Source organism: Patagioenas fasciata, chromosome 3, assembly GCF_037038585.1.
Source record: "Patagioenas fasciata isolate bPatFas1 chromosome 3, bPatFas1.hap1, whole genome shotgun sequence".
NCBI lineage: Eukaryota > Metazoa > Chordata > Aves > Columbiformes > Columbidae > Patagioenas > Patagioenas fasciata.
In genome coordinates, this window is record NC_092522.1 from 80143813 (window position 1) to 80159632 (window position 15820).

General features: G+C 40.5%; 1 protein-coding gene across 5 annotated transcripts in view; it reads right to left on the reverse strand.

The window, feature by feature from the left end:
• Positions 1-2398: 2398 nt before the first annotated feature.
• The window catches only part of LIN28B (lin-28 homolog B), a 98843-nt gene continuing 85421 nt past the window's right edge, over positions 2399-15820 (reverse strand). For all 5 annotated transcript variants that reach the window (XM_071806690.1, XM_071806689.1, XM_065834942.2 and 2 more), the window contains one exon: positions 2399-7498. In XM_071806690.1, the coding sequence (XP_071662791.1) occupies positions 7129-7498 (370 nt within the window). In that variant the 3' untranslated portion in view covers positions 2399-7128. The remainder of the gene's footprint in view (positions 7499-15820) is intronic.

Below are 15820 nucleotides of genomic sequence, written 5' to 3' on the forward strand. Positions count from 1 at the left end.
AAAGAATTTGAAGTAGGAGAGTAGGAAGTTTCTCAAAATTATGATAAAGGAGGAGGAAATTCCTCATTAAAATGAGGAATTTCTTTTATTTTCTACTTTTTCTTTTAAGAAATATTTATTTATTCATTTATTTATTTATCTATTTATTTATTTATTTCTATTTCTTCTATTATTTTAAGAATTAAAAAAAAGGAGTTGCATTTTCTTACTGGTGCACAAAGGGACATTTTACTTTAGTGGACGAAGAGCTGGAAGTTGAGGCCATAGGAACTGGAAATGAGGCACTACTTGTTAGCAGCAGGTGATTAAAACAAGCTGGCATGGAGCAAAGCAGCTCTTTTTTTCCCAAGAGGGTTCAGGCCTGATCTGAAGCACAACTGGAAAATACGCTTAAAGCAGCCAAGCAAACAAGGCTCCAGTTATAGTTCAGTGCTAAAATCCAATACAATAGTAACTGCCCTGAATTTAACAGCAGGTTAAACTGTCATGCAGCAGGTCTAACTAGATAAACAGCTGATACTTTTTGGCCTTGAATTTTGGATTATTTGGGGGAAATAAAAGTGTTGTGAGCATCTAAAGCTACATGGATAACTAGGCTCTGTACTTGTTAGTCTTTCTGCCTAGTCCACCTTCTCCTGGCTGGTAAAATGGGAGTAATGGCACCAGTTACTACGTGCTGGTTTATGAACTGTTTGGCTGCTGCAGCCCTGAATATCTAGGCTAAGTGCTGCATAGCAATTAACACCCAGGGCCAAATATTGAATGGTCAGGAAACAGAAATCGAACAGCTTCATGTTAGCGGAGCATCAGCAGCCTGAAAATGTGCCCGGGGCTCGATCGCAACTACTCTGCAATGATGCAGAGGGCAGTGCTTGCAAAAAACCAATGGGTACAGAGGAACCTGCTCTCGAGGTTGTTCTGGAGGTCAACAGCACTGCAGGCAGCAGATGCCACTGGGCAGAGCAGAGACCTTTGCTGAAAAGGTCTTTAAATTAATTAATCGGGCCATCACCTAAATGATACTAATGAACAGGAGAAGGACATCCACAGAATGAACTCCCTCCTCTCCACCACGGGGTTCCTTCCTGTGTAAGTATGCAGGATAGTGTTAAGTACATAAGCAACTTGAAAGTACATGAAATTATTTGCATCTGGGATATTTTTATCATCAGGGAAAAGGCTACTGGCATGGAGGGAAGGAGATAGGTATGGAGCCTTTAAATAATTGAGAGATTTTTGCAATGATTGGTTTGTGTAAACAGCTCCTGGTCTCAGCAGATCGCAGGAAAAATACAATCCTAAAAAAAACAAAACCAAAACCAAAAAAAAACAAACCAAAACAAAACAAAAAAAACCCACAAAAAAAATATTTTTTTTTTTTTTTCAGCACTTAGGGTTACAGAAAGGCTGGAAATAGCTTGGAAGCAGGAGTCCTAAGACCTACGGAACAGGAAAGGAAATTAAAATGCTGCTTTTGTAATTATTTCAAAGGGCTGCTGTGATTTTTGACGTTATCTGTTGACTAATCAGGAAGCTTCAACCCAAGAATTTCTTCTCATTAGCATGAATCAGTGTTGCTGTTGATACCATGTGGCAGTTACTGCTTCTCTGCAAGGCCAGGAAGGCAAGGTTTGGCTTGCAGCAGTGGGTTTAGGTACTCCTGATGATCTGTCTCTGCATAGCACACAAGACATGATTTTAACATGAAGATAAGCTCTTAACTGTCTGGGGAGGTAGGGGCTGTGGGAGGGAGCGAGGCACACACACATCACAGATTAGATGGGAAGAACTAGGCACTGCTGCTATTCCAGGCGCTTTGGTTTCAGCCGCTATTGGGCACTGCTGAAGGGGAGGTTTCTCCATTTTACTTGTTCCCAGGGCTTCTTACATGTCCAGAGCTGCTCACAGCTCCCCAAGGTGGCTTGCTCCTGCCTGTGTCATCTTGCAGGGTGCTGCAGAAGTTAGATGGTGACAGGTCCAACATGTCCCCTTCCATTCCTGAAAACACTGGGGTCAGACAGGCCAGGAGCATGTGTAACATCCCAGTGTGAACTGTGTTCTTCAAAGAAGACATTCCTAAGATGTTTTAAAGAAAGCCTTGCTCCTCACAACTGACCCAAGAAGTGGGACGTGTGGGGATTCGGACACACCTCTTCCCCGTTCAAGGGCAGTGATGAAACCATTTGGCTACAGGTTGGAGACAGGACTGGATGTGGTAGGATACGTTTGGGACACATGTTTGTAGCTCACTGTTTTCTGAGGCCATGAATTAGAGATGGGGGAAGTAAATGAAGTTTTATGTGACTAGAAGAGATGATGGAGTGAGTAGAAAAGGCTGCCCAGTGACTGTACAGTGCCTTTTTATAATTCAAATAAAGAAAATACTGAAGGCTCGCTGTAAATGCCAACGTTATATGTTTTATTTTCAATCAAGTAATTCTTTTAAACCTCACAATATCCATGACTGACAGGAAAAGAAGACATTAGGCATGAAATGAGAATATAAAATACATGATATGTAGAAAGGCAATCAGTGCTTTAGTCCCTCAAGACAGTAAACAGGTGAATTTACCTTCAAAACTTCAGCTGTCTTTTTTAAAAACATAAAATTCAAGTGATTTTTCTTTTATTTCACCTTGTAAACAACATACAAGTCAAAATGGACAATGAGGTAATCTATACTACAGAAGATAATTTAAAAACACTAGATAAGACACAGTATTAAAGACATATAGAAATCAGTGTTCACTTTGGTCTCTAGTATGGTTATTGTTATTATTACCACAAGCAACACATACTAGTTTAAGCCAGTCTGGTGATGTTTGTCAGCCAGTTGTTTCTTAACTTAGTAATCCAAGAGGTAGTCAAAACCATTATCTTCCATAAAGATCGTTGCTCTTACATTTGGTTCAACGACAATGGTAGCAAATACCTTGGTACTTTTCAACATTCTCATAAAAAACACTCCCAAAGCTGCTAACATACAGCTCTGGTTTAGTATAAAAAAAGAAGCGTGTGTTCATAGATCAACCTCTTGTTAACAGTCAACAGTTGTAACAGGGGTAACACAACCAACGGATCTTAAAGAAGAGGCTGTTGATGTACTAAAGCAAAATAAGATCGATGCATTTAACAAGGCTCTGCTTATTTCTAAAACAATACTCAAATCTCATTAAGACTTCTAGAAAATTAAAATCAGTGCATCTGCACATGTACATATCTTCCCAATTACTTTTATATCTAGCACAGGGGAATACATATATAATTTTATGATAAACATTTCTTACAGATAAATTAATTAAATTAAATTTAAGACTCGATGAGATTTCCCATGTTCTTTTATAATTCTTCTTACAAAGAATGTTACAAGATCTATAAACACTTTATGGGGCTCTATTCACAAAACTAAGTATGACTAAGCAGGAACTCCAGGATAACACTGGTGCACAGTAAAACTGGGCCGAAAGAGTCAGCCTACAACGGGAAGAGGCAGGACCAAATGTGGTGTTTGGCACTCCCTGGAAGCTGGCTAAAAGCAAAATATTGCCAATGGTATTACAGTGCCAGATTTACCATCAGCCGATGCAAAAAGTTATTTGGCTTTGCCTCCAAATACAGGTTTTCTTCAAGGCCTAGCTTTTGCAGGCATGTAAATAAATGCCATGACCTCTCCTTGGGGACAGTAAAAAATACTTCACAACATCCCTTATGATTAAATCAAATTGAGTATTCTGGAGCGGGGGAATGGGAGGGAGAGATATTCTTGTTCCAGGTTTAACCTTATCTCCGGTATTGTTAAGAGAAAAATACATCTCTCTGAGCAGATATTTGAACTATTTCTACTCAAACGAGTTTTATTGTGAAGCATTCTGGCAAGGACAGGCTGGTGAATAGGGGAAATCTAGGCTGAGCCAATGCTGCAGAATATTAATTTTGTCCTTGGACATGAAGGAAGAATCCTAAACTCAGTCTGTGCCTCTTCCTTTAAAGGGTTCTTTGCTTATTTGGAGCAGCCTATTGAAGGAATAGAACTAGATTTTTTTCTGCTGCAGCCCAGTGCTAAGTAGTTACCTGCCCCAGCTTGTGCTGCTATATGTTTAACTTAGGCATGTACATTTTTGTCTCTTCTGGAGATGTATCTATTTTCATGAACAGTGCCCATCATCCTTTAGACAGGAAAATAAAAACTTCAAAGAAATGTTTGGAAACGTCTCATCATTTCAAATGGATGCTTCATCTTAAACAAGTATTTGCCATAATGTATGCAGTGGTGAACTATCAGTTACATATTTAGTACAGATAAAAACTATGTACCATAAATCAACAGCCACCTTTAAGGCTAGAGCAGCACAAAGGTGTGTTTATGCAGTAAATATGAGGTAGCATTTTGCTGTAAACAAGAGTAATAATTTTATTGTCACCTATGTAAACAAAGTGGACCTCGTCCCCCATCCCTCACCTCCCAGAAAAGCCAAGCACCAGTAACTCCGACTGGAAGTCAGTGGGAGCTGTTGGTTGCCCAGCATCTCTGAAAACTCAGACCCTGTGAACGTAAAGACACAAATGCTCACATAAGCAGCTAGTACAGAATACCACTTCATCATTTCACAGGAACTTATAATACAAAAGGCTGAGATCTGATTATCAGAAATGTAGGTCTATGTCAACTCAGAGGTAGTTACTAATATCAGCACATAATACTTACATAGAGATAAAAAGGTCTAAGACTATTTGGTTTGTTCTGAGAAAGCAGGTCTGTAGACTATTCTGTAAAAAAACTCCAACATTACGTGGTATATTCCCTGAGCAAAGTTCTTTGTCCTGAGTATGTTATGTAATAGTGATAACATTCTAATATATAAAAATAAAACCTTAAGCTTTCAACAATAAGATAGGGTTTGGTATGTGCTCTTAGCAGTTCAGTCTGACTTTGGTGCACACACTGGTTTCAAACAGCACCAATAAAAATCTGCACGTTGTAAATATCACCTTATCTCAGCTCTGAACTTCTTACATATAAACAGGGAATGACCAGTTTCCAAATCCACAATTGCCTATTTCTATAAGGAACTTTGGTTTAAATTTTCAAAGTGACCTAAGTTTTGCATCTTTGCTGTTTAACCTGGTTTTTACACCGGCTAGAAGGTTACGCAATGCCACTTTGATTTGTCTACATAATTTAAATAAGTTTACTATCCTTACGTAAGGCAAGGAAGTTCTTCTCTATAGATATATCACATTCAATATCGTCAAAGGTAAGCTTTGCATTAGCATATTGAGAACTTCAGTAAACCATTGAGATTCTCGCAAACACTGGCAAAGAATTCACACAAAATAATTTTCTTGAAATCGTGCCCTTCACTGAGGCATCTGATTACTACCTGTTTACTGAAGCAGCAGCAGCAGCAACAGTAAAAGTCTCATCTGGCAGGAGAAGTGGGAAGGGGGAGGCCGCGTAATGAGCCAGCTGCATACCTGTTGTAACTATTGGCTGCAAAAGAGTCACCATGGGTAGGACTTCAGCTCGCCGCAGCCTTTCATGCAGGCTGTTTCTTCAGTTTGATTATCCGAGCTTAAACCTACCTGACTCTTTCAAGCTTTAATAGCCTGTGTTTATTGCCAATGTTAAGGATTATACAGGTTTCTCTAATTAACTTACATCCGCAATGGGATTTGTCAAAGTATGTTATCTTACGTATGACTTGGTAATTCAGAAGTTGCAAATGGAAAGCGACTTGAAGTTTTGATAGGCTCCAACTCTATTAACCCCGAGCAAGGGCTGCAGCCCAGGGAGTCTCACTCTGAGGCCACCAATCTTCCTCCTCTTTAATGCAGAAGTGTGTGGTCCCAGCGCACGCTCAACCAGGGCTGGTCAGCAAGAGCCTTCAGTTTCACTAGAAGCTGATGATGGCCAGGGCTTCTGGCAAATTTGCAGGTCCCCTCACCAAGGCTTGTCTGCAGCAGGTGCCTGTCCTTCTTGACTACACACGTGCCGTATCACCAGCAAGGGAGACTGGCTGAGCAACTGCAAGCAGCCATCTGCCTTTACTCTTAAGAATCTATTTAGACCAGGATCTCATTAGCTTTGCATTTTGCTTTCTTTAAAACCAAAACAGAAAGCAACAACAAAAATCCCTAGGGAGTTCTCTCTGTGGCATTTCAACAGAAAACACGGGGGAAGTCCCTTCAAATTGAGGGGCACTACTCGGGACCAAGAGAAATTGCTGCTGCTGCTGCTACTACTGCCACCAAGGTCCCTTAAATGTTCACAGAATACAAAGTGTTAAACAAGAAGCTATCCTGATACCACTCAAAAGGGTCTGTTTGGTAACCACTTATACATTCTCCCCTACACAACAGTCATCTAAATTACAGTTACAACCATATTAATTTAACGAAACATTTTGAGAAACCAGCACAGAAACTACACATTCATTGTCTTTTTCTGGAGCATTAAACTCCTTATCAACAAAGGATGGTGGCAATGAGAGCCGTGTTGAGTCATGACACTGCCCCGAACAGGCACAGGCAGGGGAGGGGTTTGGATACTTTGTGGAGATGAGAAAGAAAATTACTAAAATTGATGGTATGGGGGATGTCTTAGTATCTTTAGTACCATATGGCAGCTTCAAAATATGAAAGCATCCTTTGGTTCACAAGAGAAGTAACGGTCTTAATCTCAGTTCTGTGTGTGGTTTTTCAGGTTTGGTTTGTTTTAAAATGAGACTTCTTGGGTTTTCTTGTTTGCTTTTTGTGGAATGCGTTTGGAACTAGGTTCTAGGAATGAGTTCAGAAACGTTTGTGGATACTGTGCCTATTGCTTCACAGTAATGTCTTGTGGGAGCTGGAGAGTGGTCTGATGGAAAAAATATATATTTTTAGATATGTACACATACACACACGCGCATGCACACTCATACACACACATACAGAAGGTAAAACGTAATGCACCCTGCTCAAATGTATTTTGCTTGGAGTGATTTGTCTATCAAAGAAAAAAAATTCACAGTTCCTCAACAGTAGTTAAAATTCCAGGTCAGCTACTGATAATGACATTATTTCCCCTGTAACTTGCATGAGGTAGACATCCCAAGAGGATAAAGAAAAAGGAAAGTTACGACAAACAGTTTAAGTTTTTTTCCTTTTCTGAACAGAAGGCCCCTTTCTGCTCAGTTCTTCGGGCGATACAGACAACTTACTCGACGAAGCCTCCTGCGGTGACCTGCCCGAGCACTCCGAGATCTCCGACCTGCCCTCCTGAGAGTACGATGGAGACGAGTACCCGTGCGTTCCTCCCCCTTCTCTCGGGAAAGCAGAAGTGGAAGGCTGCGGTTCGGCTTCGTGTCTTCCCTGAGAACTAGTGGGCTGCTGCGAGACAGTTTTGTGGGGGCAGTTCGCCACCATGTGCATGATGCTCTGACAGTAATGGCACTTCTTTGGCTGTGGAGGTAGACTACATTCTTTCGCGTGGTGGTCGAGGCCACCACAGTTGTAGCATCTAAAAACAAAAGAGAGACGGCTCGTTATAAAATGCAGCATCAAACAGCAAGATTTGCTACATCATGTACAGAGTCTGTGGGTGAAACGGTGGAGACTTCTGCACCGATAACCCACTGCCACGGGCTGAGGTAGATTTGAGGTTGTGCCGTTTGTGTGTGTGTGGGGGGGTTGGTTTGCTTTTGTTTTGTGTTTTTTTTGTGTTTTTTTTTTTTTTTTTCCCGTCCCCCCTTTGTCGCACCGGTGCCAAAACCCACATCGCGCTTGGTGCCGAGAGCTGCCTCCCGGGGTCCCGGCTCTCCCCCGTCTCCCGGGCCCTGCCTGGCCCCGCTAGAGGGCACCAGATATTCGCGCATCCCGCCGCAGCGAGCACCCCTGTTCCCCGAGGTGTCCACAGCGTTCAAACGTTGCGGGCACTCGCGTTCCAAGGCCTGAGAGAACGAACTCCCCAACGCGGGGCGAGCGGACGAGACAACGCAGCAGCCACCGTGGCCTCCTCACCGCTTCGCTCTGCCCGTGCCCGTTGCCGGGTCTGGGCCATGGCCATGGTTAAACATGCGGAGAGATGTTGGGGATCCGGTGCCCGGCACTTCGCCTCCTCCAGCTTGGCTGAGGCACGGCGTGAAGGGGCGGGGGCCAAACTTTTACGTTGCAGAGGGTTTGTCATGGCACTTAACGGTTTCGATTCAAAAGAAAATAAATACAGGCCCGACAAGAGTCATAAAACACGGCTGGTTTGTTTTCTCTCGAAGTTCTCGAACCGCGTGTGAGTGGCTGTGCCCCAGGACACCACCTGCAAGAGGACACGGCTGCCCCAGAGCCATGAGCCACGGCCGACTCCGCCATGTCACAGGGGCAAGGCCTCCCTGGCTCCCAAAACCACTAAAATTCACTAAATACTCTTCTGTGGACTTCGTTAGCCAGGGGAGTCCTGAAGAAATCTCCAGCAATTCCTTACTGAATCCTCTCGCTTTGTAACGCCAGCCCTTGCATTACATTATTCTAACACGATACAAAGAAATAATTATACTCCTTTGGCATAAGTGACCCTATGCCAGTCATGTTCACCACTGAGCTTTCTATTTTGGATATTTTTCTATAGTTTCTGTTTCTCTGTTTTACAAAACTCACACTGAATGCACAGTTATTATAATCTAACATGCTACTGGAGAGAACTAAAATCACAATGATTTTTTTTTGTGCTTTCCCTTAACCATCAACTAATTTAAAAAACAACTGCACAAATACTTAGGCCTATTGGAGTCAACTGAAGAATTTAAAAATACTGTAACTATATGTACAAAACAGTGCAATATGTTCCGGCTCGGGTCTACATAAAAATACTTTAAATGTTGAGATTCCTGGAAAGCAATAAGGCACTATTTCAGCTAGTATTTAGTGGTAACTACTAGTCTACACAAACCCAAGAAGTTTAGTCCACACAAAGCTGCATGCACAGCTGGAGTCTCACCTACAGAATTCGTTTTACCTTCCAAACAAATGCTCTTGATAAAATCTGTGTAATTTTTAAAAAGGTTGCAAAATGGCTGTAAACATTTGCAAACCCATTCCAAGAAACAATCCCGCAGCACTTCCCTCTTTGTATCACTTCTTCAGTGTTAGCAAGATACTAACCATATCTTTGTTTCAACAGACAAATCAAAGAACAGTGTATAAGTTGCACATGGCATGCTGTCATGTCCTACAAGACTGATCTATAATTTAAAGAAGTTAAATGATGAGCAGAACGTCATTATCCTTTCAGAAAACATTGTGATTAAATTGTCCTATCTTCCCTGAAAATTATTAAGAAACAAGAAAACAAACGCATTATACTGAACTCTGCACTTCGATGACAACTGCAATAACATTCTAGGTGAACTGGTTCCGTTTCTGTCACCACTGCACTGAAGCTTTATGTGATTTTTCAGTGGAATTTGAAGACTATACTTACACTAGTCTGTCTGCACATACTACAAAACATCACATGAAGAGACACAGAATATAAAGTTTCCCTTGAACCAAGAAGAAAGTAACATGTACAAGCCCCATTGTAATTTAGTATTGATTTCCTTAGCACAAACATACTAAATATGATGTAAAATACCAACATCCTAAGAAGAAAACATCAAGCTTTTTCCTCCTATAATTAAAAAAAAAAAAAAAATTAAGGTACTAAACAATATTCATCTGACTACTTTTTTCCAAATAATGTTTTCAAACCTCATTTAACAGTAAAACTAAGTCTTTTTAACTGGCATTCTGCTATGTTTCCTCATAAAGCTTTCTAAGGAAGTATAACTCGCAATTAGAAAAACAAAAGGACAGCAATAACAAAAACTCTCAAGTGTTTTACTCCCCCCCGCCTCCGATAAATACATTTAAGATTTCACAGATGTGGTATTTTTTATAATTTAGGTTATATTAAATAATTATATTTATTATTATTTTCTTCATCAGTTTCTAGCAATATACTTGTTCCTGGGCTAAGTATAGTATAACACATTATAACATGAGTGTGCAGACATTCTGGAAATTGTGAATTTTATCTTAATTCAGAACACAGAATTTTACAGCTGTGAATGCATCTTGCTTCCTTTCCTTCATATCGCATGTATTTAGAGTGGTTTAAAAAAGAAAAAAAAGTTTGAAAATAGATTAAAGGGCCTGAGTAGCAGGGCGGCCATGGACAGATCAATTTAATCAGTCACTATGGTATGCACTGTGTTATCCAATTCAGTGAACCATTTCACCTCACCAATTGACCACGAACCTGCTGTCAGGGCCCCTGCTTCCACTCAAGAGGCCTCCATCACGTTTTGCATATGTATTTATCAATACATCCTACTTGCAAAATATTGTAATTCCCTGCATTTATTCAAATCGCCACTAAAATGTCACCATAAAAGAAAACTCTGTTGCGATTAAACTATGATTTAGCTTTTCAGGAGTGTTTTTTGTTACCAACCAACTCAAACATCTGGCTAAAGTGTCGCATTAGAATATATATGTGCCAGCCGGGGTGTGCCTGGACTTAAACAGGAGGGTGGTATTTATTCAGTTCTTTTAACGATTTATTCATTCCTTGTCAATCACTCTTACCAGGAGAACAGATCACACCCCGCTCTGAAATGCCTTCCCTCTCAAGGGATTTACACCAAAATGGAAATGGTCAGCCACCTCAGAGCTCACAAATGATACCACATGGCATCATCCATGCATATTAAGGTACAGTATTATTAACCCTTTTGTCCAAGATGCTTCGACTCTTTCCTCCTTTCGGCTATATATACTTATGTTACAACATAATGAAACCCGATAGCACATGATATGTGCACACAAGCTTACACATCTACATCTCTATAGATCTATAGAATGTACAAGCTGACTCCTGCTAAGAAAATTAGCAGATTCTCTTTTGAGTACATTCTCAGAAACTCTAGGTTAGTCCAATTATAACAAGTACTTCTTCACTTCAGAAGCACAGGGAAATAATGTATGTTAGCTTAAAAACAACACGGAAGTTTATATGTAAATTACATCATGAGATGAATAAACCACAAAAAGCCTTTAAAAGTGCAATTATAGTAAAAGTAACCCTTACAAAAAAGTGACAGCAAGAAGGATTTATTAAAATAGAGCTGTCTTTCTCACAGTAGCTTCCCATGATTTACTACGTAGCTTCAGGCTCAAATAACAATACAACAGAGTAAATAAAGAGACAGCAATTATCCTAACGGGGAATCCTTTCTTCGCAACAGCACTGACAGGAAGGCGAATCAGGGTGATTTTTTTATATGAAAAACATGAACATTTTAATAAAGGAACACCTTGACGAACTTGCCTAGCACTGTATTTCAATATTTTCAAGAAAACAGTAACAATAATACCTACTAAAGAAGACAGAAGAGAGCATATAGCAAGGTTAAAAAACACTTCTAAATTCTCCTTCACTATGGTTTGTGATTGCACAGAACCATACATATTAAAGGAAACATAAACAAGTAAAAAGCATACTGATTCCAACATAAACTATGTTGTATTAATTGCAATAAAATGATGACTGAAATTCATTAGAAGTACTTGATTTCACAAGCAAATGCAAAATAAAATACCCTCTACTGCTTTTTTTTCCCTTGTCCCAGCAGTCAGCTCCTAGTGAGGATGCACATCCTAGGCCTGGTCCTTTTAAAATGACAATACCCCTGCCTTGCAAATACCCTCGCCACAACAACAGCTCCTCAGCTAAGCAGTAAGGAGGGTAAGGACAACTGCTTGCTTCTTCATGCTGCTTTATAATATGATTTAGATGATAATCCAATAGATATGACAAGTAGAGAATCATTTGTGTGACTCCACACTATTATCTGTTGAGAGAAAAAGCTTTAAAATTACCGTGATGACTTTTTCGGGGTGGGGGGTGAGGGGGCGAGGGAGGCAGGGAGGGGTTAACATCTAACAGGGATTCTAAAGGGAAGAAAGGCAGTATAATCAGAGGAAGACTAAAATAATTCACCAGGATATTCCCTACACCAACTCCTCTGTTTTTTTTTCCTTTCTAAATGCTATCAGACAACAAAAAAATGCATCTTGGCTAACAATGCTCCATCTAGCAATGGCAAGGTATTCTAACTGCTGTGCAAGTGTGATGTTTTTACGATATTCTGAATGCCAACTAAGCAGTTAAAGCATAAAGGAAATGTTTAAAACTACCTAAATGTGCTGTCTTTTTTAGTAATTACTTTCAAACGTACCTAAAGAAAGGCTAGTTCTTGCAGACAGAACACACAGCAGATCCATTTCACCACCTCTCTGTCCACAATCTAACAGAAATTGGGTTCTTGGACAAATTTAAGATGTTTTATTCTTCAAGGGCTTCAGTGGCTTGTTTTGAGAAGCAGGCTGTGGGGCTCTGGGAGGGGACACTTGTTGGCTGGTGGCTGTGAACAGAGAAAAGCTCAGGGTGGTGTGTGCTTGCTCAGGCACCACCTGGGACAAGTGAGAACCATCTCCAACACCTCTGCAGTACTGAAAGAGGCTTCTGGGCTGTCGTGGATCTGCTAATTTCAAATTGTCTTTGAGATAAATACAAGTATATTCTAATTGATTACTTTAATATTCCATTAGCCAAATTCTGTATATCAAATTTGTCACAGCAGCACTCCAAAGACTGACAGGATCACAGGTGACTGCTGCTAAACAGGCACCTCTTGTATGTTACTGTATTATAAAAGGACTAATCACACTTCAACTTAATACAGGTATAATATGATAACAAAATACAAAAACCTGAGTATTTTTTGAAAGAGGCCATTACCCTTATGCCCTATAACAGCACATGCAGACCTCATCCTTTTAGAACAATAAATGCTGAAACTAAACATGAAGCTGCAGTCGAGGCAACTTAAAATCAGGCAGCACCTGGCCCTAGAAAGTAAAAAAGTTTGGTCGGCTGCCAGGGCAACAAGCAGCAGGAGCAGCAAGAGCAGCAGCAGCGTGTAGCAGGGGGGAGCAGGAGGCAGCGGGGACCCCCAGGCACCCCACTCCTGCTGGCAGCCCTGCGCTGGACACCAGCTCCCCTGGCATTTCACCCCTTCCTCTGTGGCTTTTATGAGGGGATTCCCTTGCAGGCATTATTTTGGGAGGTTTCTTCCACTCCACTCCCTCCGTAAACCTTTTAAGCAGCATTAAATCCCAGGAGAAATAAAGCCGGTCTGTGTTTTTTAAAAAAAAAATCACAGGGAGCAGGAGGGAGTCTTGCATGGCTGTGCCCCTTTGCTGCCAACCGTGCCCTGCCCTGCCCCCAGCGGGGAATTAACCTGCAGAAACGTGGCCCATCTTTTCGTTTTTAAAGGATGAAAACCCACTGGTGAGTCAACGAGAGAGACACAAGATGCATGGAACGTATATGCTCTGCCTGTGCTCTCCGGGAGGGAAACTGCTGGAATGTTTCTGCTCACATGCACATTGCTGGGTTTTATGCCATTTTGCTTATCAACCTTGAGTAGCTGTAGCTGAATGCAGGTAACTTTGAAAACACTCTGATAAGGTATTAGTATGCAAAATACTGAAATAATAATGAAAAGATAATCTGAAGTGAAATTATCTTGTTAAATAAACTTGAAAATGGAACATTTAGCATCTTCATCGGAGCATTTACAGTGTGTCCAGCAAGTAGGGTCACACTAAGGCAGAAAACTTCACTAGCACCCTTATTTATCAATCTGTGGAAAAAAAAATCAGTTTAATTTTGAAACTAATTATTTTTAGCCAAGTATGTTGGAAAATGGTGTATTATCAATTCAGAAAGCAGCACACCAGGGCCACACTTAGATTCTGGGCGTATTTGCTATCCTGAACCCCTCATTCACGTGAAACACTGTGCAGAGGCAACATGCTGGGAAAGTTAATTGCAGGCTGTTGTTCTTCAGCAAAATTCGCTTCGAAAGTTTCCTGTGCTTTACTAGCTTTTTTGAGATTAACAGAAATATCATAATCTAAAAAACCAAAACAAAACCCAAACAACAACAACAACAACGAAAAAAAGAAAGATGTAATAAAAATGCTCATCTATCTATTTATCTTTCAAATCCTACAACAAATGATAATGTACCAGAGATCGGAGACTTTCAATTTTGTGAGGAAAAACAAGGTCCCTTCATTTCTTTAAGCTCTTCTTCCATCTTACAGATAGCCCCAGCCCGCTGACACAAACCTGCTGTCTGCAAGGCTTCCAATAACACAAGGTTGAATATTGATGATGTTTACTCTTGTTACAAATAAATAAATACAATAAAATGCTCTGTTGTAAACTCAGCAGATTACTAGTTTTCTGTGGTTAGTTCTAAATCAATCTGTTTTCCCTGGTGTATCGCAGGAGTAATATCAATAGGTTACGGTCTTTTGTTGCTTGGGTTTCCCCTCCCCCTCACCCCCCAACAAAGAAGCTGACAAACAACGAGGGGCATTTGTCTGATAAATCAGGCCTGTTGGGATACTATTTAGCTTAAGTTTGTGAGGAAATGAATTTGTTGAAAATTTGCCAATGCAATTTTACTGGATGGTAGATTTTTTTTTTTGAGAACCACGAACAACAATGAAACAGAAAGGTAGTTCAAAATTCATAAAATGCAGTCTTTTTTCTCCACAAAAATGGAAAGGACTACACAGACAGCAGCTCTTAAAAAAATAACCTCAACGACGTCGCTTCCATTCTTTCTTCCTTTCCGTGAAACCTTATCTCTGCTATCCACTCAGCCCTCTTTGCAGCCATGGAGGAAAATTATTTTTCACATAATCACATAACAATCCTTACGAAATACATCCAAAACGTTACTCCATGAGGATGCACTTTCATTGGTTACAACAAAAGGGTTTTCTTTATATTGAGAGTTAAGGACTCCTGAAATAACAATTTACAAAGCAAGGTCTTTTTATCTAAATAACATAAAAGATGGTTTTGCTCCAATAATATCAATATGGCTTTAAAAGAATGTGTATATTTTAACGTCTTTAACCCATCCAGATAAAGCAGATACAAGATCAGTGATGGAATAAGTAATTTATGTTTTAATCAGTCCTACAGCATGCATTTTGAACATGAAACGTTACACCATGACTTCAAGTAAGTCTACTGCTATTAATCTTTTTGTATTATGAAACCACACATATACAAATATTCACAACCACAAGTTATCCTTTTAAGACTTAATTTCTGTGTGAATAATCTTAAACAAACAAACAAACAAAACACCAACAAACACACAAAAAAACCCAAACAAAACCATTAAAACAGTTCTGTATGCAGTACTTCTATAACCAGTAAGTATTTTCCAGAGTTCATGTTGGTGGCAAGGCTGCCAATAAAGATTTGCTCTGGGTATTGCTACAGTGAGCACCCACATTCACAGCCTGTTGCCCAAGTTCTAGTAACTGGGGTGCAGCGCTGGGCAGGTGTGGGGCTGGACACAACCACGCAGACCTTGTTTGTCTGTGTTTGAAACCACTCCTGCGTGCCCCTGTTTACGGAAGCATAGTTCAGTAACACCAGACGCCTTCACAGGGGTGGCTTGAGCCTCCTGGCCATGTGGATAAGGATGCACGCTGCATAAAACCGACTCAACACTTTCTGGGTCAGTGAGGTGCTGCTCATGAGCTAAGAGGCACGCCTGACCTTATCTGCCTCGCAGCAGAGCCGGTTCTAGGGTTTCTACATCCACTCATCAGCTAATCCACAGATGAGATAAAACGGCGGTAGGTAACTGGAATTTGTTGTTAAAAATTGCCGTTTCCCTTTTGTTCCTTATTTCGTCACTAAGGTTAG